Source organism: Poecilia mexicana, unplaced genomic scaffold (genome assembly GCF_051168715.1).
Source record: "Poecilia mexicana isolate PSO_F unplaced genomic scaffold, ASM5116871v1 scaffold_1, whole genome shotgun sequence".
In the NCBI taxonomy this organism is placed as follows: domain Eukaryota; kingdom Metazoa; phylum Chordata; class Actinopteri; order Cyprinodontiformes; family Poeciliidae; genus Poecilia; species Poecilia mexicana.
In genome coordinates this window covers 2,820,209-2,845,548 of record NW_028263370.1, presented here as the reverse complement: position 1 = coordinate 2,845,548, position 25,340 = coordinate 2,820,209, and the positions used below count along the sequence as shown (strand labels likewise).

General features: G+C 38.9%; 2 protein-coding genes and 1 long non-coding RNA gene across 3 annotated transcripts; all 3 read right to left on the bottom strand.

Moving 5' to 3' along the window:
- Positions 1-695: 695 nt before the first annotated feature.
- LOC148161041 (uncharacterized) lies at positions 696-2,500 on the bottom strand. The gene is made up of 3 exons (XR_015763028.1): positions 2,384-2,500; positions 2,234-2,304; positions 696-1,699 (listed from the first exon to the last, which is right to left on the bottom strand). It is a non-coding gene; the product is annotated as an uncharacterized LOC148161041 (long non-coding RNA).
- Positions 2,501-4,315: 1,815 nt separating this feature from the next.
- LOC148161040 (polymeric immunoglobulin receptor-like) lies at positions 4,316-6,658 on the bottom strand. Its single transcript, XM_088007247.1, has 5 exons — positions 6,561-6,658; positions 6,014-6,334; positions 4,978-5,298; positions 4,598-4,891; positions 4,316-4,365 (listed from the first exon to the last, which is right to left on the bottom strand). Exons 1-5 carry the CDS (start codon positions 6,592-6,594, stop codon positions 4,316-4,318), a joined length of 1,020 nt encoding a protein of 339 aa, XP_087863373.1. The 5' UTR covers positions 6,595-6,658.
- A 1,612-nt stretch (positions 6,659-8,270) lies between these two features.
- On the bottom strand, positions 8,271-23,825 carry LOC106931475 (polymeric immunoglobulin receptor-like). The gene is made up of 15 exons (XM_088007242.1): positions 22,976-23,825; positions 22,509-22,835; positions 20,564-20,884; positions 20,110-20,406; positions 19,671-19,748; positions 19,292-19,366; positions 13,898-14,224; positions 12,323-12,391; positions 11,537-11,611; positions 10,672-10,731; positions 10,246-10,563; positions 9,838-10,158; positions 9,441-9,734; positions 8,817-8,927; positions 8,271-8,730 (listed from the first exon to the last, which is right to left on the bottom strand). The coding sequence occupies exons 1-15, from the start codon at positions 23,010-23,012 to the stop codon at positions 8,711-8,713; spliced, it is 2,730 nt and encodes a 909-aa protein (XP_087863368.1). The 5' UTR covers positions 23,013-23,825; the 3' UTR covers positions 8,271-8,710.
- Between the last annotated feature and the right edge of the window lie 1,515 nt (positions 23,826-25,340).

The following is a 25,340-nucleotide window of genomic DNA, read 5'->3' as shown; positions in this document are numbered from 1 at the left end:
TTTGCCAAACAAATTACTCAAATAATTTCTTTACTATTATTTTGGAAAATAAAGTTACCAAAACTTTTGATTTGATAGAACTGTATTCAATCCAAGATAAAGTTATCCAAAAGTGTGAAATTACTCTTTACATCTCTGCCAAAAGCTTTTGCTGTTTCTTTTCATGATTTGTGAAAAGAATTTAAAAAAAATTACAATGCAAATATTTTATTTTTATAATGCCACAAAAAATGACATAAAATCAAGAAAACAGAATCTGAATAAGTTTTGAATTTCAAAACCAAAATGTATTTACACCTCTGACTAAGTGCCAAAATGAAAATGAAACCAAAGACAGATCCAGAAAATCATATATACACATATTTCAATAAAACACAGCAGTGAAGCCCGTGCTAAACTAAATTAAAACTTACGACAGTTGCTGGCCATAATGAAGAGCTGCCTGGAGTCAGGTTAAATGGAGCAGTGGAGATTATTCAGCTGTAGTGTGGAACGAAGAGGGAAAGATCCCAGGCTCCTCCCCGTCTTTGTTTTAAAGATATGGACCCTGGTTACTCCAGACCACACCTACACAAACCTTCAGCGGACGCACAGGTCAAAGACTAGTTTGAGTTTATATGCAGGTTCTAGGAATCCAACGTTATTCTGCAATAACAAGTTTCAATCAGGGGGAAACAGAAAATAGCAATAAGATGTTGACATTTCTTAGTTTTTTATTTTGATTGGTTTCAACATTTCACTCAAATTATTGGATGGTTTAAAATGACTTTTTTATTTATTTTGTTTTCTTTTTGTAAAACACTGAAATTCATGACATACTCAGCTTCAATTTGACAGAATTGTAGCTGCCTGTAGTAAATACAGTCACATAAGTTTAACTTTTTGAATAATTAAATGTCTTTGCTATGTAAAAACTGACTCATTACAAGATGCATGAAACGAGTAAAAAAAAAAAAATGATTTCAAGCACTGTTGTGTCAATATCACTTTCCCCCCATAAAATCTTAATTCTGTTTGCATTTTAAGGCACATGGTGAACTGCAAACCGTGCGCCATGTGTTTGCACAAAGTGTGACAGTCAGTGGTGTTTTCTTTGCTCAGTAACAAGTTAATACCATAAGAAATGCAGAGATGTGTTCCTGACACATCTGGAAGAAATGCATTTTCTAACCTTTATTATTTTCTTTAATTCATTCAGAACTGACTGAGCTGATTTCTTTTGTTCCTATTTGCAAAGCCCAGAGAAACATATTGTTTGATCTTTAGCCTGCTGTTAGCAAAAATGTTTCATTTAAAATTCACAAACCTTTAGCTTTTATTTTTGTCCTTTTATGTCCAACAGGTTTAATTAATACAACGCAAAGCAAAAATATGCAGTGAGATAAACATTTAAAGCTAAAGTTCAAACTCCCACCAGAAGTGAGATGACAACGATTTAACGCAGACAACATTTTTTCAGGAACACCAAAACATTTTCTAGTTTTCTGTGGAAATAATTATTTGTCTTTTAACAAAGAGCTGGCCTCGCCAGCCTTTCATCTCCCTTGGTTTAAATGAAATGGTTGCAGTAGATCTGCTCAGTCGGGTTGTTTTCGTAGATTACTTGGTCTTCGTCTGCAGTTCCAGGGAGGACATGTGTGCGCTGCTGCGTCCTCTTCTGCTGCCTGAACATCGCAGCAACATCATCATTTTTGTAAATCTAGAAAAGAAGGAATAGATCACAATGGTGGGCATGAGCGAGTCAGGTTACTGTCAGGTTTGGTTTAATATTAAAATGCAATCCATGTACGGAGGCCTTAGTCCTCGATGCGGCTGTCATATGTTCGAGCTCTGGCTCGATGACCTTTGCTCTCTCACATACAACACACTTTCCTGTCAACTGTCAAATAAAGGCCTCTAGAGCAAACAAACCCTTTAAAAAAAACTCTAGAGTAATGTAGCAATGTAAATATCTAGTATTTAAAGTAAAAGCAGAAGACTAAGTGTGAGTAAAAGGCATGTCAGTGTCAGATGTGTCCGGAGCAGAGTTCATACAATGTGTGAGCCGTTCTTCAAATAAATTTGATCAATCCAGCAAAGAACTTTTAAATATTTTTTTTACCAGAAATATGTTTTTTTAAAGGTTTCGACTTGTTATTGTATCAACTAAAGTTTTCATATAAAATCATCTAAAGTGCCGCCTCATGTTGGTACTGGGCCGTGTAAAAAAACCCATTTGGACTTGTTTTCTTACATCTTCCCCACTCGTCACGTCTTGTGCATCTGCTGCCTCCAGTTTGCTTGTGTTCATGTCGACTGCTGCTTCTAGTGAAGCGAAGCAAATGAAAATAAATCAGTTTATACGCACATTTGCCTTTGTTGAAAGCGAAAGCACTAAGCTCACCATTCAACTGGCGACGTTTGGTCCTGCAAACTTTGACCAGGATGATCATCAGTATCAGCAGCAGAACGGGGAGCGCGGCGAAAAGCCAGTACTGAGCTGCAGATGAAAGCCACAGATAAAGAGGAAAACAAATTCAAGATGAAATGACTTGACTTCTTCAAACACATTAGCCTTAATGCGCTGCTGCAAGTGGGAAGGGCTGTCAAAAAGTCCCTGAAGTCTTACATGCTCCACTCAGGCTTGTTTTCTACATTTAGTCTTAATCTGATCGTTCTTGAGTCGTAGTTTTATTTAGAAACAGAGTGTGCCGCTCTACAGAATCATGTTGTCTGATGCTTTAACCCCATGTCCTCTCTGCTGTCACTTTGACCTCAGAGAAGGGATCAGATCAAGAGAGATTTGATGACCTTGATGGGGAAAGTTTAAACTTACAAAGTCTACATGGATGGAGAACAATAGCGCACCATCCTGGAGCCGGACTGAAGGCTGCAGCTCAGAGCACACACACATCAAAACGCTTAACTTCCCCTACAATGAAGAGTTTCTATTGCTGAAACCATTTTTTTACTTTAACTTGCAAGAGCACATGTGCATTTTACTACAAGCACTTCATGTAGCACCACGCCTTAAGCAAGGCGTTTCACATCCACTATTTTCACACAAGAAGTTGTAACTATTTATTGAACTTTTATTTAGCATTTTAATAATTAGCATGTAGCGTTTGGTTCCAGGCTCTGTATGCAGCTGCTACTCATAGAGAAGTGAGGTGGTTGCCTGTAAAGGGAGAATAATAATTACTCAGAGCAACTGGGGGCTGCTGTTTAGTGAAACTTGAGCAAATGTTTGTGTAGAAAATGTTAAAAGTGTGGCTGCAGGAAAAGCGAGATTGCAGTGGTAAGAGGTGACGACTCCACTGTCCTTTCTGTGTCCAGTCCTGGGTGTTTACTTCACCTTATAGGTTCTGGGAAGAGGCCAAAGAGAGGGAAGAGTTTTGCACATAGGTGTTTGTGGTGTTTCATGATGGTGCTTAGGTGTAGAGATAAAATATAGTCCTTCAGACTAGCCAGCAGAAATTAGCAAACACCTGGTGGAACTGTTCATGTGTGCTAAGCTCATTGTAGGAGCTGCTTCTCAGTGCAAAGCCGATAAAAACTTTATTGAGGAGCGATGCTGTGATGACTTCCTGAAGGAGGAGTTTCAGAGAAAGCAGGACATTTAAAAAGACACAGGCAGTTTCAGGGCATTAAATTAGGAAGCCAAAATTCTCTTAAGTCGTAATTTGAAGTTAACGTAGTTACTTGATTATTTTATAGAAATGCACAATGTGTCTGGAAAACACAGAATAGTGTCACTTTACTAAGGAATCAGGAAATGAAACAAATATTTTATGCTTAGCATTTCGTAGAAATCGGAAAGTAACTGAATGGGTGTTTCTTAATGCTGACATATGAAATGGAATAAAACAAGCCAGACTCTGAGTTTTCTAAGTGAATGCTACACAGACAGATGAGGCAATAAAAGTAACATTACTGAGTAACATTATCGACTCTCCACCTTGTTTCTCTCGTTTCTTGCTTCTCTCCAGATCCTCTTTACGAAGCAAAGCCCAGAACATGGGGCTGGTTTTTATCAGGTTAACACCAGTTTGCTCTGATAAAACTGTTTAGGTGACATTTGTTTGAACCAAGCAGGTCATGTCAAACCACATCATGTTTTTGAGGTTATTCTGTGAGATTTCTAGAAATTGACAGCCATACAAGTGGATACCTTAGTAAACATAAGGGAGACTCTTTAGTTAAATTCATCTATTGGATCTGAGGTATGAGTCAAAGGGGCTGTGGTATGTTGAGAGAGCAATCGACTCTGACAAATACACACCACATATGAACATGCTAAATATGAATGTGTGGCTTTTCTGCCACAAGCTCAGTTTCATTTCACCATCTCACCTATTATGGACAAACCACGCTGTTCTTCTTCCTCTGCAACAAGAAACACACCAACAATGATAAACTGAGTACTACACTACAATCAATACATCAAAATATCTGGTTCTGTACAAGCATGAGCTGCTTGTACAATTTTTCTAACTATCTGAGATTTATAATCTGCTTTATGAATGAAAACATTATTATGTTCAGTTTAAATTTTTAAAAGCAATAAAAAGATCACCTTGAGTGAAGGCTTAGCTGCAGTGTATCGTCATGCTCTTACCTACAGTCAGATGAAACTGGGTGTAGTTTCCAACAATCCACTCGGGGTCTGATCTACACCAGTACGTCCCAGAATCCTCTGCTTCAAGTTTTGTGATCACCACAGAAAAGAAGGCGGCGTTAACATTATGCAGTGTGAATCTGCCTTGATAAGTCATGTATGTGCAGTTGCTGCGCTGCGCTCCTTTGCAGAGGAACGTCGTATTGTTACGATGATGAGGTGGATAAGGACACTGGAAGGTTACCGCACGTCCCGCAATGCCACTCAAGTTCTTTGACTCCACGCAGCACCACTCTGACAAAAAACGACATATTGAAGGTTCAAATCACACTCCTCTATGACAATTGATCTCAACAGAGGTAGCTAGTTTGACCTCTCACCTTTGACCTCCAGGTCAACAGCAGTGAAAACATCAAATCCTGAGTTTCTCTGGACTCCACAAAGATACGACCCAGAATCCTTCAGGGTCAGACTGGAAATGGTCACTGTGAATATTCCTGACTTCCTGTCATCAGAGAGTCTGAATCGTCCATCTTGTGTGTTGCTAGAGGTGATCACTGCCTGCTGTAGACATGTGGAGGGCCGGTTTCCTCTGCAGAAGAACTTCAGCTTGTTGACAGACTGAGAGTCGTACGGACAGCTGATGGTCACTGAACCTTCCTCAGTGCTTTGGGTTTGATTCACCGTGTCGCAGCATCTGTCTGACAGGAAGATAAAACTGTTACTTACAGCAAACGTTACAGAAAATTGTTATTCTAAGAAGCAAAGAGACAGAAATGTAGAAATCTTTCAAAACTTTCCAACCCAGAAATAGCAGAATTTTCATATTATGTGTTTTAAGTTTTTAATAATTAAATACTGAAATTATGTCACAGCAAAACAAAAGTTTTTTTTTTCTTTTTTTTTGCATTTTTTTTTTGATGTTCTGTTTTAGGCAATCTGCGTTCAGCCGTATGAATCTTATTCTCTTCTAATCTATGTGAATTTTCTATTTAAATCTCATGATTTAATTTAAATGCAACACTCTCCAGCCCCCGTCTTCATGCTTTCTTCAATCAAAAACATTTTATTTCTATATTTTAGTTGGTGTTATGGTCATGTCTTTATTTAAGTTCACCAACATAACTCTGATCAATTAATTATTTAAACAAAGAAAAGGAATCAAAGTGGATCATTTATAGGTTTTTTTCTTTCCCCTTACTTCTTTTTCTGCCTTTTATTTGTCGCCTTTTCTCATTTTTAAGGACAGTCCTTACACTATAGAAATAAAATTAGTGGAAAAGTAACCAAAATTTATCATTCCCTAGTTTCCACCATTCACCTTCACACACACCAACCTCCCTGGATTCAGCTTTTTTCCCCTTATTGTCCATCTACCTGTAAGCTCATACAGGTATTAAGAGTTTTATTAATTACCTGCTTTTACCTCCAGCTGTACTTCAGTGTAGATGTCTTTTCCTGCTCTGGTCACTCCACACCAATATTTTCCAGCTTCATCAAGACGAAGGTCAGAGATGGTCACTGTGAAGGTTCTCGCGCTTTTGTCATCGTCGGTTGAGTATTTGTTGTTATTTCCTTTTGATTTAATAAGAACGTCATCATCGTCTCTGCAGTCGTTCTTGCACAGGTACTTTTCATAATCCTCATATCCTGGACCATATGGACAGGGAACCTTCGCAGCGCTGCCCTCATATCCGAACACGGGGATTACATCACCGGTCACACAACTCACAGCAGCTAAAATGAGAAGTTAGTAATTATATGTTATTAGATGCTTAATTGTATTTTCTAAAGCACTCAAAGTCTGATGCCTGTAGATCATTAACCGTCATCTCAGATGTTTGTTTTTTTTCTACGTTGTGTACCAAAAAAAGCTGAGCTATCTTACTAGATCATATCAGGAGGTAATAAATCAAACCACTAAAGAAGAACAACATATTTAAGATCAAATACTTTAACTTACTGCACATGAGGATCAAGTTATAAAGGCTCCACATCTTTCTGTTCCTCAAGGCAACAGACAAACTAAAGCAGAAGCAAAGTTACTCTTCTCTTAGAAATATTTTGAGGAAACCACTGGGCTTCCTGGGGTTAGCTCTGCTCATTTGTGTCCAAACATAGACATAGAAGAACAGAAACTTTATCAACTTTGCTGCCTCACAAAATGATAAACCTATCAAAAGAGGCACAATTATCATTCGAAACTGTTTTTTCTAAGTTAAAATACAACACCACCATCAAATTTAGAGTTTTTATATGCAACGCTATGTTATTTTTTTCTAGCATGGACCACACTGCAATACAGTCCAGCTCTGTTTTTTTTAACATGTCAAGTTAATACATCAGATTTTCCAACAAAGTGTGAAAAAAGGCCAACATTAAAAAACGGCAGGTTGCAGCAAAATTGGTTTTTCAGAATATTATTGACCCAATTATCTGCTCCCACGCTGCTAAAACAGCCCCAATGTGCATGTAAACAGAGAACATGAGCACTCTATTCATGTGAAACTCATATGTGGCTCCATATGCGCATGACAAATTTCGTGGCTGGATTTCTTTCAAATTTATTTTTTATTAATTTATGCGTTTTTACCTCAGAGTGGAAAACTTTCTTTTAGTCCAACCTTGATATGATACAGCAGAGGCTCCCTCATTTCTTTGCTCTCCGTCTCCAGAGCCTTTAGGATCACAGGTCAAATCTCATCCATGTTGGTGCCCCTACCTTGGTGACCTTTGACCCAGTGATGGAATCACGTTCTCCTTGGTTTCCATACTCTGCTAATCTGCAGATGCTAACTTGGACCTATGGGATGTAGCATAAAATAAGCTGGATTATGTGTTTACTGAGCAAACACTGCACATTAGATACATCAGTAACTGAGTGAACTTTACTGAGGGACTTTTAATTACTAGATTTTTCATCTAAATGGATTAAAAGAATGAATTTGACTTTAAGTCCACTTTTCACTGATAAGCTTGTTTTTTTGAATCAGAGGAACTTCAGTCTGTTTAAGTAAAATCTTAAAACCAGCTCAATCAAACATGTTTTTTTTTTTAGGTTGATCGGTTGCATTTCTTCAAATCGACAGCAAATTAAGTGGCTACTTTGGTCACATTAAGGGGAACTCTTTAGACTGCGTTTCTGGAGTAGAGAAGACATTAAATATGAACATTAAATATGAACACGCCACATATGAAGGCGAGAATGTGTTTCTGTGAACTCTGCCACTAATCCAGTTTCATTTCCCCATCTCACCTTCCATTTTGGGCTTTTCTAACATAACATTCTGTTCTTTCTCTGCAACAAGCAACATACCAAGTCTAAGAAAATGGAATTAATGCAAAAAATAAAAACCATATATCCATTTTGGTTGTTCGATTTTCGGCTTTGTAAACTACAGTATTAGTAGTTTAGTCTACGTTTGTATCATCATGCTGTGAACATTGTGCAGTCAGCGTGAATATGTAAGACGTGCTGCTCTGGTCTCCTTTGCAGAGGAACATCTTTTTGTTACGATGATGAGGTGGACAAGGACACTTGGAGGTCACAGTATGTCCCAGAGTGCCGTGCTTGAAAACTATGACCCAGAATCCTTCAGAGTCGGACTGGAAAATGTCAGAGCGAATATTGTTGCCTTCCTGTCATCACTGGACACTGAGCCTCATGAATACATTTAATTCAAAGTTCCAGTTCATTCTTATTTATTCTATCGTTTAGGTGTGCAGTTTAGAGTTTTGACATTTTTATACTGTTTATACTCGTCTTGTTTTATTCATTATTACAGATACAATTGCATTTCCTCAGTTGTACGTAGTTTGACATTGTGAGATAATTATTTTACTTTGCTGGTTTAGCCGTTTGTACTCGTTTCCCTTTTTTCACCTCAGAAAAACACACTGTTGTATGAAAATTGCTCTAAAATAAGACCCAAAAAATTGCTAAAAAATAAAATCTGAGTACTTAAAAAAAAAGAATCAAATTAATTTAAGTTTAAATAGTCCAGTGAACATTATATGATCCCATCGACCCGCAGACAAAACTTTGGTCTGCAGATGTTTCGCACGTCGTCCAACCATCAGCTGATGTGTCTGCAAACCGAAGCTTCAGATTCTTCATCTGGAAACTTTTCTCTCTGAAAGAAAAAAAAAAAAAGCATAAATAATCAAATTTATTTATACACCTCTTATTGCTCATGTTGAAGACAAAAAACAAGCTCACCTCTCAATGTTTTGTGACATTTGTTCTTGTAAACTTTAACTAGGACCAATGTCACCATCAGCAGCAGCCCAGCAGCTAAAGCAAACAGGGCGTAGAAAGCTGGATGTGGAACTTGGTGGAGAGTCGCGTCTGCCATGAATAGAAAAAAAGATATTTTCAAGAAGTTTTGGTTTAAGCTCTTTGCAGTTGACATTAACCAATCAATGCCTCCACGTCCTAACCCTGAACAGCAAAATAAATGCCTTGTACTTGGCAAAAAATAATAAATAAATAAAAAATGCTTCAAATGTGTAGACAAACTACTACTATGTTTTCAGTATATACTTTCCCCCGGTGGTTTTCTCTCGATAGTGTAACTTATTTTTCTGTTTTCATGCGGGAAGCATCTGCTCTCAGCTTCCGTCGCGAGAGCAGATGTCAGACCCAGATAGTCTGACATGATCTCATCCAGATGGTGATAAACCAGTGAGGATTCACTTATCCTGCAAGTCTGCGCGAACCCAAGAGAACTTGAATCCCACTGGTGCTGAACTTTGGTCCCAGTTTTAACTTTGTGACCTCTACACCTGATGTACAAAACTGCACAGGAAACTGAGGTCGTTTTTACCTCTGCGTCTCTCTCACCTACAGAAAGATGAAAGCGGGTGAAGTTTCCAACATTCGCCTCGGGGCCTGAGCCACACCAGTACGTCCCAGCATCTCCTGCTTCCAGCTTTGTGACCGTCACAGAGAAAGAGCTGGAGGAAACGTTGCTCAGAACAAACCTACTTTGGCCCATCATGTCTGTGCAGTTGCTGGCTCCGTCTCCCTTGCAGAGGAACATTGTGTCATTGTGATGCTGGGGTGCATAAGGGCACTGGAAGGTTACGCTACGCTCCATTACGCCACTCATGTTCTCTGACTTTGCACAGCACCACTCTGACGAATAAAAATAGCAACATTGTTTTTTTTTTTGTTTGTTGAGAGAAAACAGGGTGAGATCACAAAAATAAAAATCAAGGTAGTCTGCTTGGCTTCTCACCTTTGACCTCCAGGTCAACAGCAGAGAAAACATCAAATCCTAAGTTTCTCTGGACTCCACAAAGATACGACCCAGAATCCTTCAGGGTCAGACTGGAAATGGTCACTGTGAATATTCCTGACTTCCTGTCATCAGAGAGTCTGAATCGTCCATCTTGTGTGTTGCTAGAGGTGATCACTGCCTGCTGTAGACATGTGGAGGGCCGGTTTCCTCTGCAGAAGAACTTCAGCTTGTTGACAGACTGAGAGTCGTACGGACAGCTGATGGTCACTGAACCGTCTTCGTTACCTTGGATGTTGTTCACCGTGTCGCAGCATCTGTCTGGTAGGAAGACAAAACTCTTACTTACAGCAAAAGTTACAGAAAACTTGTCTTGTCCTAATATTTACCGTCGACTTCAACATTTACCTGGTTTTACTTCCAGCTCTCTTTCAATGCTGACATCTCTTCCTATTCTTGTCAATCCACACCAGTATTTCCCAGCGTCATCAAGGCGAAGGTCAGAGATGGTCACTGTGAAGATTCTTGTTGTTTTATCATCGTGAATGGAGTATTTTCCACTACTTCCTTGCGACGTCGTTATAAGAACGTCGGCGTAGCGACAGCCGTCGTTGCACAGGTATTTCTGATGACCCTCGAATCCCCGATCATAGGGGCAGGAAACGTTCACGTCTCCGCCCTCGTATCCAAACACACGGATCGAACCTGCAGCGCTGCTCAGAGGTGCTGGAGAGCGACAACATTAAGATGTTTTTATATTTTGCTTTAAGAGATTTTCTTTTATCCTAGTAACTATAGCAAATCTGTCCGTATGTTTTCATAAACACAGAGTACCTGCAGTCAGCTCCTCAGAAACCAGCGGTGTTGTAGTTTTCATTGTGGGGCTCTGATGCACTGCCAGAAAAAAAACAACCACTCAGTGTAGATTACACGTTTCCACAGTTAAAGTTAAGCCCAAAGTGATTCATACTCATAGGAGATCAAATATTTAGCTCTAAAGAAAATGGTTTAAGTTTAGAAATGCGCTTCTTCTTCTTCTTCTTCTTATAAGTAAAAACAGTGCTATGGAGAAATTAGAGTCCCAACTCTGAAAGGGAATCTGCCGAGGGATTTACAATTAGGGTGATGGCAAAGAGGATCTCCAAAGAAGTGGAGCTCATCAAAAGTCCAGTGGAAACTTGTAAGAAGCTGGTCAGCAGCTTTAAAGTCAGCTTGGCTGCTGCAAAGCTAATTGAATGATTAATAAGAAGAGTGAAGGTTTCCCACATGGCTTTTTTTATTTGAACGTAAATTAACACATATCAGTTTGTTCAAAACTCACACAGTTTACATTGTTTCATTTCATGTCAGCAACTAATTTTGTGGTTGACTGAGAATAACTTTAAAAACAAAATCTGCCAGCGGAAATAACAGCTTTGGGCTTATAGATGTAGATAAAATAAAAGATATTTAATTCTGCCAGTAAATATTACACACTTGTAACACTTGTGGTGTTTACACTAGCAACTTTTTAAAGCTTCCTGATATAGATTTTATTCACATTCACTTCCTGAAATATGAAACGCAAAAAGTCAGCAGCAATCTCAAAAACCCTCGACTTTAATGTCCAGATGACGACTGGAGAGCAAGCAGGGTTTTGTTTGTGCGGCCTCTCGATATATTAAATCTGTACGCATTCAGACATTAACACACACTGTGCCTTTAGCCTGTTCCTCTGATGCTGGTGGTGTGGTAGAAAAGATAGTTTTCACTGTTCTGCTCTGATGCTGATACACTGTTAGAGAAATAAAAACTGTTTTAACAGATTGGGGTTTTTTTTGTTTACTGTGATCTTTTGTCTTCAGCAGCCAAACATCTCAGCACATTCAGATTAACTGAACTCTGAGCACTGACATTTCTAAAGATTATCAGATGATGTTTTAATAGAAAAACAAAGAGGAAAAAAAGACAATTAAAAAATGTTAATACACACGTACACAGTAAAAGCAAACCCGCTCCTTTAGAAACAGGACTTGATGTCCCATAAGATCCCTCTCTCCCCCGTTTCCTCATGTTTTGCCCACAGAAACAAATGTTTTTCAAAACCTCACCGTCTGCGACAAGATGGAAAAATGTTTGGGAGAAACTTTAGAATCACTAAGCATATTCCAGTCGACTGAAGAAAGTCTAGCATCTCTATAGACATCACAGTCAACTCAGACTAATTTTCTGTTTCAGTTTCGATTTGAGCCTTGAAGGAGCCAAAGTCACATGCTTTTTGGTTGCCAGGCAACAGGAAGACATCTGCAAAGACAGTCGTCCTCAACCGCTCAGTCACAAGTGGTAAAAGGTTCAACACATTTGGCCAAAAGTGTCATTTGCTGAACTTACCATTCCTGCTGCAACAGGGAGGCCGAGTGAAACCGCTTTCTCTGTTTCATGTGTGTGTGTGTGTGTGTGTGTGTGTGCGTGTGTGTGTGTGTGTGTGTGGTCTGGTCTCTCTCACCTTCTGTCGTGATGCTTGGTGGCAGATCCTCAAGCTCTTTTTCTCTACTTGCATTTTGCTCTCCTTTCTCTGACAACCAAGAAGTAAAATGAGGCCAACTATGTCAAACAAATAATAAATGAATAAAAATGCAGCCCCTCTCTTGATGCTCATGCTGCAGCATCAAGGTCTACAACAATCAGCCGAGGACATACGTGGCGTCGATGTTTGGTAAACTCGTGCAAATCTTTTTCATGTGCAGCACTATAAGTTGTGGGGACCGTTTACTGCCAGGAGGCTCAATGTAAAATATGTATAGGAGTCCAATATCACTCCAAAATAACTCAAAAACTTTGGTTAGTAATGAAAATAAATTAGTTAATGTTTTAAATACAGATATAATAACAATTGCAGGTGCATAGCCATTTTTCAAAATGTCCTGCAATATTTTCACGGCGTTTCCACAAAGAGCAACACTAGAAGCACCAGTCAGATGTTTTCAGATACAAGACAAAACCATTATTAGTGGATCTATAAAGTACGAATTTGAGGTAAAGCTTTCATCTCTCACCTTTGACCTCCAGCTGAACAGCAGTGAAAACATCAAATCCTGAGTTTCTCTGGACTCCACAAAGATACGACCCAGAATCCTTCAGGGTCAGACTGGAAATGGTCACTGTGAATATTCCTGACTTCCTGTCATCAGAGAGTCTGAATCGTCCATCTTGTGTGTTGCTAGAGGTGATCACTGCCTGCTGTAGACATGTGGAGGGCCGGTTTCCTCTGCAGAAGAACTTCAGCTTGTTGACAGACTGAGAGTCGTACGGACAGCTGATGGTCACTGAACCTTCCTCAGTACTTTGGGTTTGATTCACCGTGTCGCAGCATCTGTCTGATAGGAAGACAAAACTGTTACTTACAGCAAACGTTACAGAAAATTGTTATTCTAAGAAGCAAAGAGACAGAAATGCAGAAATCTTTCAAAACTTTCCAACCCAGAAATAGCAGAATTTTCATATTATGTGTTTTAAGTTTTTAATAATTAAATACTGAAATTATGTCACAGCAAAACAAAAGTTGTTTTTTTTTTGCATTTGTTTTGATGTTCTGTTTTAGGCAATCTGCGTTCAGCCGTATGAATCTTATTCTCTTCTAATCTATGTGAATTTTCTATTTAAATCTCATGATTTAATTTAAATGCAACACTCTCCAGCCCCCGTCTTCATGCTTTCTTCAATCAAAAACATTTTATTTCTATATTTTAGTTGGTGTTATGGTCATGTCTTTATTTAAGTTCACCAACATAACTCTGATCAATTAATTATTTAAACAAAGAAAAGGAATCAAAGTGGATCATTCATAGGTTTTTTCTTTCCCCTTACTTCTTTTTCTGCCTTTTATTTGTCGCCTTTTCTTATTTTTAAGGACAGTCCTTACACTATAGAAATAAAATTAGTGGAAAAGTAACCAAAATTTATCATTCCCTAGTTTCCACCATCCACCTTCACACACACCAACCTCCCTGGATTCAGCTTTTTTCCCTTATTGTCCATCTACCTGTAAGCTCATACAGGTATTAAGAGTTTTATTAATTACCTGCTTTTACCTCCAGCTGCACTTCAATGTAGATGTCTTTTCCTGCTCTGGTCACTCCACACCAATATTTCCCAGCATCATCAAAGTGAAGATCAGAGATGGTCACTGTGACGACTCTTGTTGTTTTGTCATCGTAAACGGAGTATTTGGTTTTATTTTCTTGTGAGGATCTGATAAGAAAATCGCTGTAACCACAGCTGCTGTCACACAGGTACTTCTGGTATCTCTCATATCCTGGATCATATGGACAGGAAACCGTCACATCTCTGCCCTCATATCCAAACACACGGACCAAACCTGCAGCGCTGCTCACACAACTCAGAGCTGCTGCAGAGAGAAGACAACAAGTTTTCATGTATTTTTTCTCTCTAACACTCTGTATAATCGTATACAAATAGTATCATTTTCAAATGTATTCCCATGAAATAAATGCATTGACAAGCTTGTTCTTTTTAATCACCTGGTAGAAATAAAGATTATTTGTTTTAAAGAAACTTGTCACAAGAAGATAAATCAACATCCAACAAGAACATTTTCTCAAAATCAAATTCGATAACTTACTGCACAACATGAGCTGCAGGTTTTGATGGCTCCACATCGTTCATGAAGACAAGAAACTAGAGCAAAAACCAGGACAAACAGCAGAGAGAAATATTTTGAGGAAACAGTGTTGATGCAGTGAACAAAACATTCAGAGCAAATTGGGCAGATATAAATTGTTTTAAAGTCTATTTGGTTTTACTTCAGAATTTGAATTTAACTCTCTTTGAGTTATTTCAACAAGAGATTGAGTAGCTTTCACTCTTCCAAGAGTTAGACGTCAAGAATCCACAGGTGAAAATCTGGAGCAACAGCACCATCTAGTGGCCACCACGGTGTTTTTTATTTATATTTTACTATCGGCTGGAATTAACGAGACCCACTCAAATTAATGACACCGGAAATACTGAAGCAGCTAACTCTGTCGTTGTACCTGAACGCTTCAAACAAGAAGTTATGAATTATCAGTATTTCACCAAAAAAGTGTCACTATAGGTTTGCAGCAAAATTATTGTTTCAAACTTAATGACAAAATCATGTGTGAAGAAAGTCCAACTAATAATAAACATCTTTGCCCATTAAAGCAGCTCACCTTCACAGCAGTCAGCTTGTTGTAGAGGATTTATCTGCATTAATGCTTGTTTTTGCTCTGGGGATCGACGGAGTTTGATGAATTTGCTAGTGGCTGGCTGGGTGAGGAAGGGCTCCGTCTGGAGGTCGAGGGGTGGGGCGGAAGCGGGTCTGGACTACAATGCAGCAGCCATGCCCCCCTCTCTGCTGTGCATCAAGTATCCTGTTAGGGGTTGACTGTTTCTGTACTTTCTGCTCAGCGCAGCACTCTGCAAAGGTTTTTTATCCACCCCTGAAAACTAAAACTACTCTTATAAGTACCTTTTTTATTTTCCAAAAACGTTACTCAAGTGAATGTAACAATTACTGCCCACTTTTGAACATAGACAACAACAGTAGCCTACAGGCTGCTAGTTAACAAGCTTCAGGTGCTGTATTGATATTAGTTAGTCATCTTTTAGCTAACTTTACCTGCATCCAACAGCTTTACTCAACTCAGTCGGTTAGTTTGGGAGAAAAACTGTGAAAAGTTATTTGAGTTTTGCTGGTTTGCTGCCGTGATTCTAACACACCTGTGCAGGTCTCCGTCGCTGCCGCACAGGTGCAACCCAGCATCTTACCGCTCATGTTGCGTTTGAGGGCGGCTCGGAAAAGCAGGTTACGACGTGATAACAACGAATTAAACAGTTTTAATGGCTGAAAAAAGTGACAGAAGCCACATATATGGAAAGTGCGGAAGCTCCTTCTGTATCAAATCGATATATGAGTAACAGAGAGTTGGCAACTCTGAGGTAAAAACAGCAAACAGCTTCCAGTCCAGGCGGGGCCACTGCTGACGCTACGGACGGGCAATGCCCGCAAATGCCGCCGGGCCCAGGGGTGGAACATCAGTGGTAATTAGTGACCGGTTTCTTTAAGAATGCCAGGACAAAGAGCGGGACAAGGAGAACACAATGTTTGGGCCCCAAAGAGCCATTAGCTGAAAACAATGCATCTCTCAGGTCCTGCAAGGCCGGTGCTGGATATTTCTCCTGTTTGTCAAAGACACGACTTTCAGAACATTTTATCTGATTTCAGATATTTATTTATTTATTTATTTATTTAAATACAAATGCCTTTTTGAATATATGTTCAACAGATTGTGATTGTTCATTCAAATCTACCGGATAATATGACCTCAGACTTTCCCTCTGATGCTAACTAAAAACATGGCTGATTCCTTTACACAGTCAGCTGATTCTCTCTCCACACTGAAAACTTCCTATTAAGCTATTCTTAACTGTAAGGTTTCCATTCTCAAAAAAATAGTAAGTTGCCAGAAATTAAATACATGAAACTAATTTCATGTTGAAAATTACTTTAAAAAACAAAAACAAAAAAGATGTTTTTGTTCGTTTGTTTGTTTTTATACAAACTGAGTCATAAAATGTCCAAATAATAAACTCTATTTCGATGCCAACTTCATCTATGTCAGCAAAAGTGATTCTCATAAAACATTTTTCAGAAAAGAGGAACAAATTCTGCTTCTGTGTTCATGAAGGAAGTTAAATGCAACTAAAAGTTTTTTTTTTGGAGGAATCATCAATATTTGCATGTCTTTATCTTTCTCTTATCATCAGACCTGGTTAAGCTTAAATGGATTTGTTCTTAAAAGAAACTAATCTATTTAAGAAAAATAAAAAAAACATTCACTACTTAAATTAAAGTGCAGTTTTTTTGGCTCCTATTATTTTTTGCTTTAGTCACATTTTCAGGTCAAAAATTAGATGTGAAACCTGTGATTTACTTTTGTGTCACATTTTTTAAACAAATGATTGAACGAAAATGATAGTAAACTGTCACTAATACAGAATAATACATATAAACATAATATACATATATATATATATGCGAAATATAACTGTTAATAAGATGTGTGTTCCTTTCATCTCTACTTGTTTGCTTGCATTTACAAGTGGGTAATAGGTAGCTTTTTTAGTACGGATAATAATATGATTGTTTCAATAAAATCAAGCCACAAACACAAATGTGTGCAGTGAAAAAGCAACATTAAATAAGACAATATTCTCCTCTGAATATGTTCAGAGAAGCCAAACATTAAAACCGACTATCTGTGTATTGGTTCAGCGCTGAACCTGCTCTCCGTCACTTAAACTTATGAAAACCCTCGTTGCAGTAGATATCCTCAGCCGCTGTGACGTTTTCGTAGTCGGCTTCCTCTTCATCCACATCATCGACGTGACAGCTGGCATTTTGTTGCCACGAGGCGATCTGCTATGATCTCATCACCATAGAGTCATGATTCTGATACACCTGGAGGAAACAGTGGATCACATTTCATCAGTGCATGATGCAGCAGAGACGATTTTATAAATGTACGCCGATGGAGGTGGCGTGCACTGCCTCGCAAAAAGTAGCAACGCTTTGTTTTTTTTTCCCCCCTCAGTTTCATTTCATCTGTAAACATTTGAATATTGTGAAAAAGTTTGATATTTTTTTAACCCACTCGTTGCAGAAAATGAAAGTAAATGCAGCTTAATTTGTCATGCCGTGACATATTTTAAGCCTTTATTTCTTGTAAATGTTGACTATTGTAGACTGTAGCTGATGAAAATCCAAACTTCAGCATCTCAAAACATTAGAATATTGTGGAAAATGTGCAGCGTATTCATATAAAGTTGAGTGGAGGGGATTTTCAGACATTTTGGAAAAAAAAATGTCTAAAACTGGTTCGTGTTTTCTGCTAATTACGCATCTTTGGTCAGACGAGACTAAAGCTAAACTTCATTGGGCTTTATAAGACGCTCTAGCACTGCGGATCACCCTAAAAACACAGTTCATTGGCACATGGTAGTGGCAGCATTATGCAGTGGGCATGCATTCAGGAAGGAGGTTAAGGGGAAACGGGTCAGAGTTCATGCACAGATGGATGGAGATAAAAAAAAGGGGAATCCTGGAAAAGCCTATCAGTTATTATTATCCCAATAGTACCAAAAAATATTATAATATAAAGCTTTAAGTTCACCCTTTATTGTGCCACAGAATGTGGTGTAAACATATTTGTATGATTGATCACACTTTAACCACAAAACCTTGGACATTAGTTTTCTTACATCGTCTCCCCCACGCACCTCCTGCTCTTCCACGAAGTCGAGCTTTTTTCCTTCTGCAACGACTCCGACTCCTGGAACAGAACGAAACATGAGAAAACGTCTGCGCGCGCACGCATCTGACTGAACTGGGGACAACGGAGGAAGCTCTAAATTCACCTTTCACTTTGCCACATTTGCTCTTGAAAACCGTGACCAGGATGACAGTCAGCAGCAGCAGCAGCAGCCCACCGAAGGCGGCAGCGAGAGAATAGAGAGCGACGTCTGGAAGGCCTGAACGAAGAAAAACAAAATATTTAACACAAAGCTATGTCACTTCCTTAAAACATTGACTGCAGTTCACAAGAAGTATAAACCAATTGCTTTTATTTATTATTAGAAGCTCTATTACAGTTTGGAAGTCCATTACAAAACAGTCTAAAATACAATGTTTTTATAATGCTGGTGGGTTGAGCTGATGCACAGTAGTGGAAACGAACAGCCTTTTTTTGAAACTTTGAGCACTAATCTCGTCGCACACGGTCACGTCTTCTTCGCTTTTTTCCCCTCTTTCTATTGACGTAACTGGAAATCTTACAATTCACACTTTCCCAATCTGTAAATATGTGAAATCGGCCCCCGGGGAGACTTCCTGGTTTTGTCGTGACAAGATATCGGTTCTGATTCATATCTCACCAGGTGAGAGTTGAACTGTAGATCAACCGAGGGTTCAACAAACCAGTGCAGAGCCTACATTACTGCAGACAAAGCCTCAATCCTTCCATCCTTCTCTCTATCTTACCATCACTTGTGAACAAGATACTTAGAAACAACTTGACCCTGTGTGGATTAGGAAAAAAATCCAAAAAACTGTAAACTTCTGCTTTCAATTTTTATACCTTAAACCAATGAAAAGATGTGTGTTGTGTAATCATTCCTCCATGATGAGATATTAACTCACAATGTCTAGAAATGAGCCTGACTTCAGAGGAGAGTATATAAATATCACTGTAGGAAGTGTTTTCAAGGTCAAACTGTAAAGCAAAACCACCAAACCACTGTCACACCAACCGTCGTCAAACCAAAAACCAAAGTCGAAAACATTAGGTTTTAACTGGAATATTTAGAAAGCAACAGAAATACCTTCAGCTACTAGCCTGAAGAATACCTCCACTAAAATACAAACTCTCCGTACCTTCAATGAGTTCCTTAGAGACCGGCGGTGCAGCTGTAAGGCCAGTTTTCTCTGTGCTGCTCTGGTGCTGATAACCTGTCAAAGAAACAAACAAACAAACAAACAAAAAAAGTCTCACGAGAAGTTCGGATTCTCTTTGTTCAGGGTCAAACATCCCGGCGAAATCGAGGTGAACTGACATACAAAAACGTTTTTCTCATTTATGGTCTGAAGTGAATATTCCTCCAAAGGAAGCGAGATGATTGTAAACAGCTGAGAGTCACGTGGAACCGTGGAAATAAATCCAGTCAAACTCTGTAGAGGTGTTGAAAAGCTCTGAGGTATTTTATTCTCGGTTTCATTTGTGGGTTTGGGTTTCTGTTAGTTTTGACTTTCTCACCCGTTGTGATGCCTTGGGTTGGCAGCGCCTGGAGCGTTTTCTTTTTGGCCGCGTTCTGTTCCTCTTCTACTGTGGCTGCTAATGAAACAACAGATTGTGAAAGCGATCATCAGGCTCAGTGTTACATTTTCATTGCGACGTTCATGATGGAACTTGGATGGATTTGGAGCAAAGCAAGTTTTTTTAATGCGAAACAATTTTTTCCCCATAATATTTTATTTTCTAGATTGTCTTGTTTCAAATGTGATCATAAAATTTAGTTTTTTATATTATTGTTCCTATCTATTTCATTTTTATCAATCAACATGGACAATAAGTAACTTTAGAAGCTTTGAACTTTTGCTAGATAATTATTTTTTTAAATAAAAGATATAAATATATATCTTTTGCTAGATATATTTACTGAAATTGTCCTTTCCGTGACCTGTGTGCCTCTCACCTACAGACAGATGAAACTGGGTGTAATTTCCGACGTTCCACTCTGGCTCTGAACGGCACCAGTACGTTCCGGCATCTCCTGCTTCCAGCTGTGTGATTTTGACCGAGAAAGCCCCGGAGAAATCACTGTGCACTAAGAACCTGCTTTGACCCTTCATCATGTCTGTGCAGTTGCTGCGTTGACTTCCTCTGCAGAGGAACTTCCTGTTGTTTTGGTGATTAGGTGGATAAGGGCACTGCAAGGTTACTTCATGTCCTGCAGTTTCACTAATTACCTTTGACTTCACACAGCACCATTCTGGAAAGTACACAAAATAAAATTATTAAACGGCCTATAAACACCATTATAGAAAAAAGTGTTTATAGGCCTACATTTTTCCTCAAAATTAGTTTTTTTTTTTTGTAAAGTGTTTGACTTTTATAAGCATTACAAGTACATAAATTTGATCTCTCACCTTTGACCTCCAGCTCAACAGCAGTGAAAACATCAAATCCTGAGTTTCTCTGGACTCCACAAAGATACGACCCAGAATCCTTCAGGGTCAGACTGGAAATGGTCACTGTGAATATTCCTGACTTCCTGTCATCAGAGAGTCTGAATCGTCCATCTTGTGTGTTGCTAGAGGTGATCACTGCCTGCTGTAGACATGTGGAGGGCCGGTTTCCTCTGCAGAAGAACTTCAGCTTGTTGTCAGACTGAGAGTCGTACGGACAGCTGATGGTCACTGAACCTTCTTCGTTACCTTGGATGTTGTTCACCGTGTTGCAGCATCTGTCTGTAAGCAAAGTGAAAGATGCAGGTTACGACGAAAAGATGATGTCGCATGTTGCAGTTACGCAGCGGCTTCATAAATAGCACATTGCGTGGACTCTTTCAACTGCTAACGCTTTCGCTTTCTCACTTTATTATCACTCGCTGCAGTCGGAGCAAGTGTCTATTAATTCTCTTTATGCTTTTCATAGCTGCCAATCAAAGATAAATATTAAAAGTAATTGTTAAATTTTGGGGCTGAATTGGGGGCCGGGGGTAAATAACAACCCACGTATGGAGGCCTTAGTCCTTGACTCGGACGTCACGGGTTCGAGTCCCAGCCTGATGACCTTGCCACATGTCTTCCCCATCTTTCGTTACCCACCTTCCCGTCTAACCACTGTCAAGTAAAGGCCGCCTGAGTCAAAACAAAAAAAGGAATAATTAATTTTAGCGCCACGCTCCTTCACTCCTGACTCTATCTGATTCGTCCCAAACCCCACATAGATAAAGCACAACTGATCTCTTCTTTTGGGGCGGATACAGCCACAGATCGGCTTTTTAATGAAGTATTTTAGTATTGCTGCATCTCTCTCTCTCGCTCCTCATGAATCTGAATAAAATCCAGCAGAAATCCTCCCGCCGTGTTGCAGGTGTTGCATGCAGTTGGCTCAGACCTGTGAACCAATCTGGAGCGGCGACGCGTAAATGCACACAGGTGCCGTCTTCCAGATCTTCCAGATCTTCCCGAGCTTCCAAAGCTTTTGTTTGGAAGATTTCCAAACAAAAGCAAGCGCTGCTAAACCCTACAGGCTACCAACACAGGAAAATAATGTTGTGAGATCGTTTCATGAGCTGTTAGATTAGCACTCACACTCAACAAGCAGAGAGCTGCACGTCTTTTGGTTTTTGCACCCACTGTTGTTTGCTTATATGAGGAGCATCAAGGCCTTGAAAATACATTCGTCTCGTTCACACGTTTCACTGATGAGTTGGCTTCTACATGCAATTGGTTGAGCTGAATTTTGTTTTGGTCCGACAAAGTAAAAGGAGCTCAAAGCGTCAACATTTCTGATTTTGGTTTCTTTCCACTTTACATCCATGTGAAACTTACTGATGGTCTATAACTTAAAATCTCTATCAAATTTGGAAAACGTTTGGAAATACTTTTCTGGGTGTTGCTATAGTCCAAGCTGCTTATTTGTACTTCGTTATTTTGTAGGAGAGTATTTTTATTGTCAAAAGAAAAACATATATTTTTTTCTTTTTCTACCCTGGTAACTGATCTTAAAAACAATTCACTCAGTTCGTAAAGACTAGTGAAGTTTTCAGTTCTGTATGAAATGAAGCTATACTCACTTCTGCTTGCAAGGTGTGTGTGTGTGTGTTTTCATGCTACTTACATCCCAATGCTTTGTTTGAAATGCTGAAAGTAGCAGCACTGCAAAGGTTTGGTAAACTAATCATTAGACATGGAGGAAATCCTGTCATTGTGCTAATTTTACTCAACTGCCACCCGTTCTGAATATTGCAAACATTTGCAGCCTTGCCCCTTCAGGTAGTCACAAATCCTGTTTGAAAACTATTCAGCAACTTAAATGGTAAAAAAAAAAAAAAAAAAAAAAAGGAAGGAAAAAAAATGTACATACCTTGTTTCATTTCTAGTTTTACCTCGGTGTAGAGATCTTTTCCATTCCTCGTCACCCCACACCAGTATTTCCCAGCGTCGGTTGACTGAAGGTTAGAAATTGTTGTTGTGAAGGTTCTGGTCCTTTTGTCGTCGTAGATGGAGTGTCTGGGTTTATTTGTTTGTGATGTTGTAATAAGGACGTCGCTGTAATCGCAGTCGTTCCTACACAGGTACTTTTCGTAACTCTCATATCCCTCAGGATACGAGCAGGAAACCTTGGCATCTGCGCCTTCATATCCAAACAGGCGGATCAAACCTGCAGCGCTGCGCACACAGCTCAGAGCTGCTGCAGAGAGAGGACAGCATAAGAAAACATTTTGACATCAAAAGTCTGACAACAGCATCAGGTATTCTCAATCGGTGTCCTTCCTCCTGACACAGAGATAAGAAGTTATATAAAATAGTTTAAAAAAAAAAAAAACTTACAACACAGAGTGAAGAACAGTTTCTGAAAGCTCCACATCTTTGATCTCTTTCAAAGAAAAAGAAACTTAACAGGAAGTGAACCAAAATAAAACCAACACCCACTCTGAAACCATGTCTTGTGCATGATGATCATTCTCACTTCTTCATTATTCAGATGGCTAACTTTGAGTGGCTGGGCATTATCAGATGAGGACGCTTCATCAGAGAGGCATTAATATTCTCTCCCTTAATGTTCTCTCCACAAAGACAGCTAAAGTGTTGTCTCATCTATTCAGATCTTTAAAATAAAATTACGGTACAAACATATAAACTCGGTAAAGTTTTTTTTCTTTGTTTTTTGTTTTTTAATTCAGTGTGTGCTTGTGGTTATTTAAGGTTAAAACAAAAGAAAAAAATAAACCTCTGAATTCACTTTCCTGCATTTTCTACTGCACTTAATTTACCAACCACAGAGGGGCGCTCCAACACCTTCCTTTACTGCACTAAGGCGCTACGTGGAACTGGTCTGGGTTATTTAAAATCTATTCCATCCTTTATTTTGATCATGTAAGGTCGTACCTAGTTAAATTGAAAGACTTTTTGTAATAAAACAGTGAAGTGAATCTCATTTATTCTAAGGATTCATTGGACAGTGACGCATTCTTTCTTTCATTCTGATGAATTTTGATGATCATGACTTACATAAACCTCAAAATTCAGTTTCTCTGAAAAAAAAAATTAAACAAATACCATCGTACTAAAAGTATGTCTGTGTAGTGGACTAAATACTCTTGCATGCATAGAATGGGCTTTGCTTCACAATCCTCTTATAATAGTAATACTTGCTGCTTGTGCAGATTGTTTCCTTCCATTCAACTTTCCCTTGATATGATTGAATGCAGCTGTGACAATGATGATTGCATAGGCTATTAAGTGGTCACAAAATTTCGGTATTGATGAATGTTTTTGGTTTTCTGAATAACAACATTTTCTGAAATAAACAGTTTTAATCGACTGTAACATGAACATTAAAAAACAATCTTGAACTTGTTTTTGATAAAATCATAATTTATTGAAATGCACCTGTAGCATAACGAGCAATTCTTCATATTGAGCCATCAGTGTCTAACAAATGTCTTACAGTTTTAGGAGTTGCTTTAGTTGACTGAACGAAGCAGGAATAACTAAAGTACAGTCTTCAGTTTCACAGGAAACATGGATTTTATTTTTTAGTTGTTTTTTTTTATCATTTTGTTCTAGATTTGCTGCTGGGTTTGCAATAATTGCACTGCTGCGTGACTCAACTTTGAGCAAGCTCCAGCTGTCGGACCAGACACTAAAATACATTGGTGCAGAGAGGTGTTAACAGTCTCCTCGGTGACTGGCAGGTGTCCGCGTCCTTGCTCCAAAACAAGTGCAAATCATAAGGCCTCCACGCCACCAGACCTGCCAGTTGGTGCAGAGTTTTTCTGCATGTCGTGTGTGGAGCGTGTGAGATGTAAAGTGCATCTCTCAGGTTCTGCAGGCATGCATGCTATATATGTTTCCATGTCACATCAGTTCCTGGACTTCACAGCGTATAGATGCAGTTGCCACTTCCAAATTGGAAATGTTTTCTAATTTATGGAACGTCTGTGTCATTCTGTGGCTCCATATGTTGAGTTTTGGCTAAAAGCTCTCTAGGAGGCACCACGTTAGGAAACAAAATATAATTTTCAGCCTTTAAGAGAATGTTATCCTTAAATGTTTTAAATTCAACAAAAGAAAAACCACAATTAAAATTTGAATTTGAGTATTAGAAGTGTGTCATTGTTATTACAAACAAGACTGGTTCATCTTTATTACATATTTGAATGGTTGATAGGCATGAGATAAATGTGTTAAAGAAACAAGCATGTTCTAAATATGATTACGATGATGAACTGGGTTAACCATAAATTATGTGCTTAAAAATATAATTTATTAATACTAAGATAAAAAATTTAAATTAAAATAAGAGTCAATAAAAATATCATGTGGTAAAGTTCTCCTATTTTAAATTAATTGGTGCATTTCAAGTGCGTTGATGTATTTATTGGGCCTAGTTCACATTTCTGCTTTTATTTTATGCCAGTTTCGGTTCTCCATATAAATCAAACATGTTTAAAGTCTATACAGAGAAGCATGGGAACTTTAAGAAATGCATTTGTCTCCTTAAATCATATCCTCTTTCACCCCCTTTTTAGAACCGCGCACACCCCCCCCCCCCCCCCACACACACACACACATGTTTGCCCTAAATCTGACCTCTGACCCAAAAGCAGGGTTTCCCCTTGTGGGGACCAGGCTTCGGTCCCCACGAGGAGCGATTGGTCCCCACAACGTAGTATATGTCAGGAAAATCGTC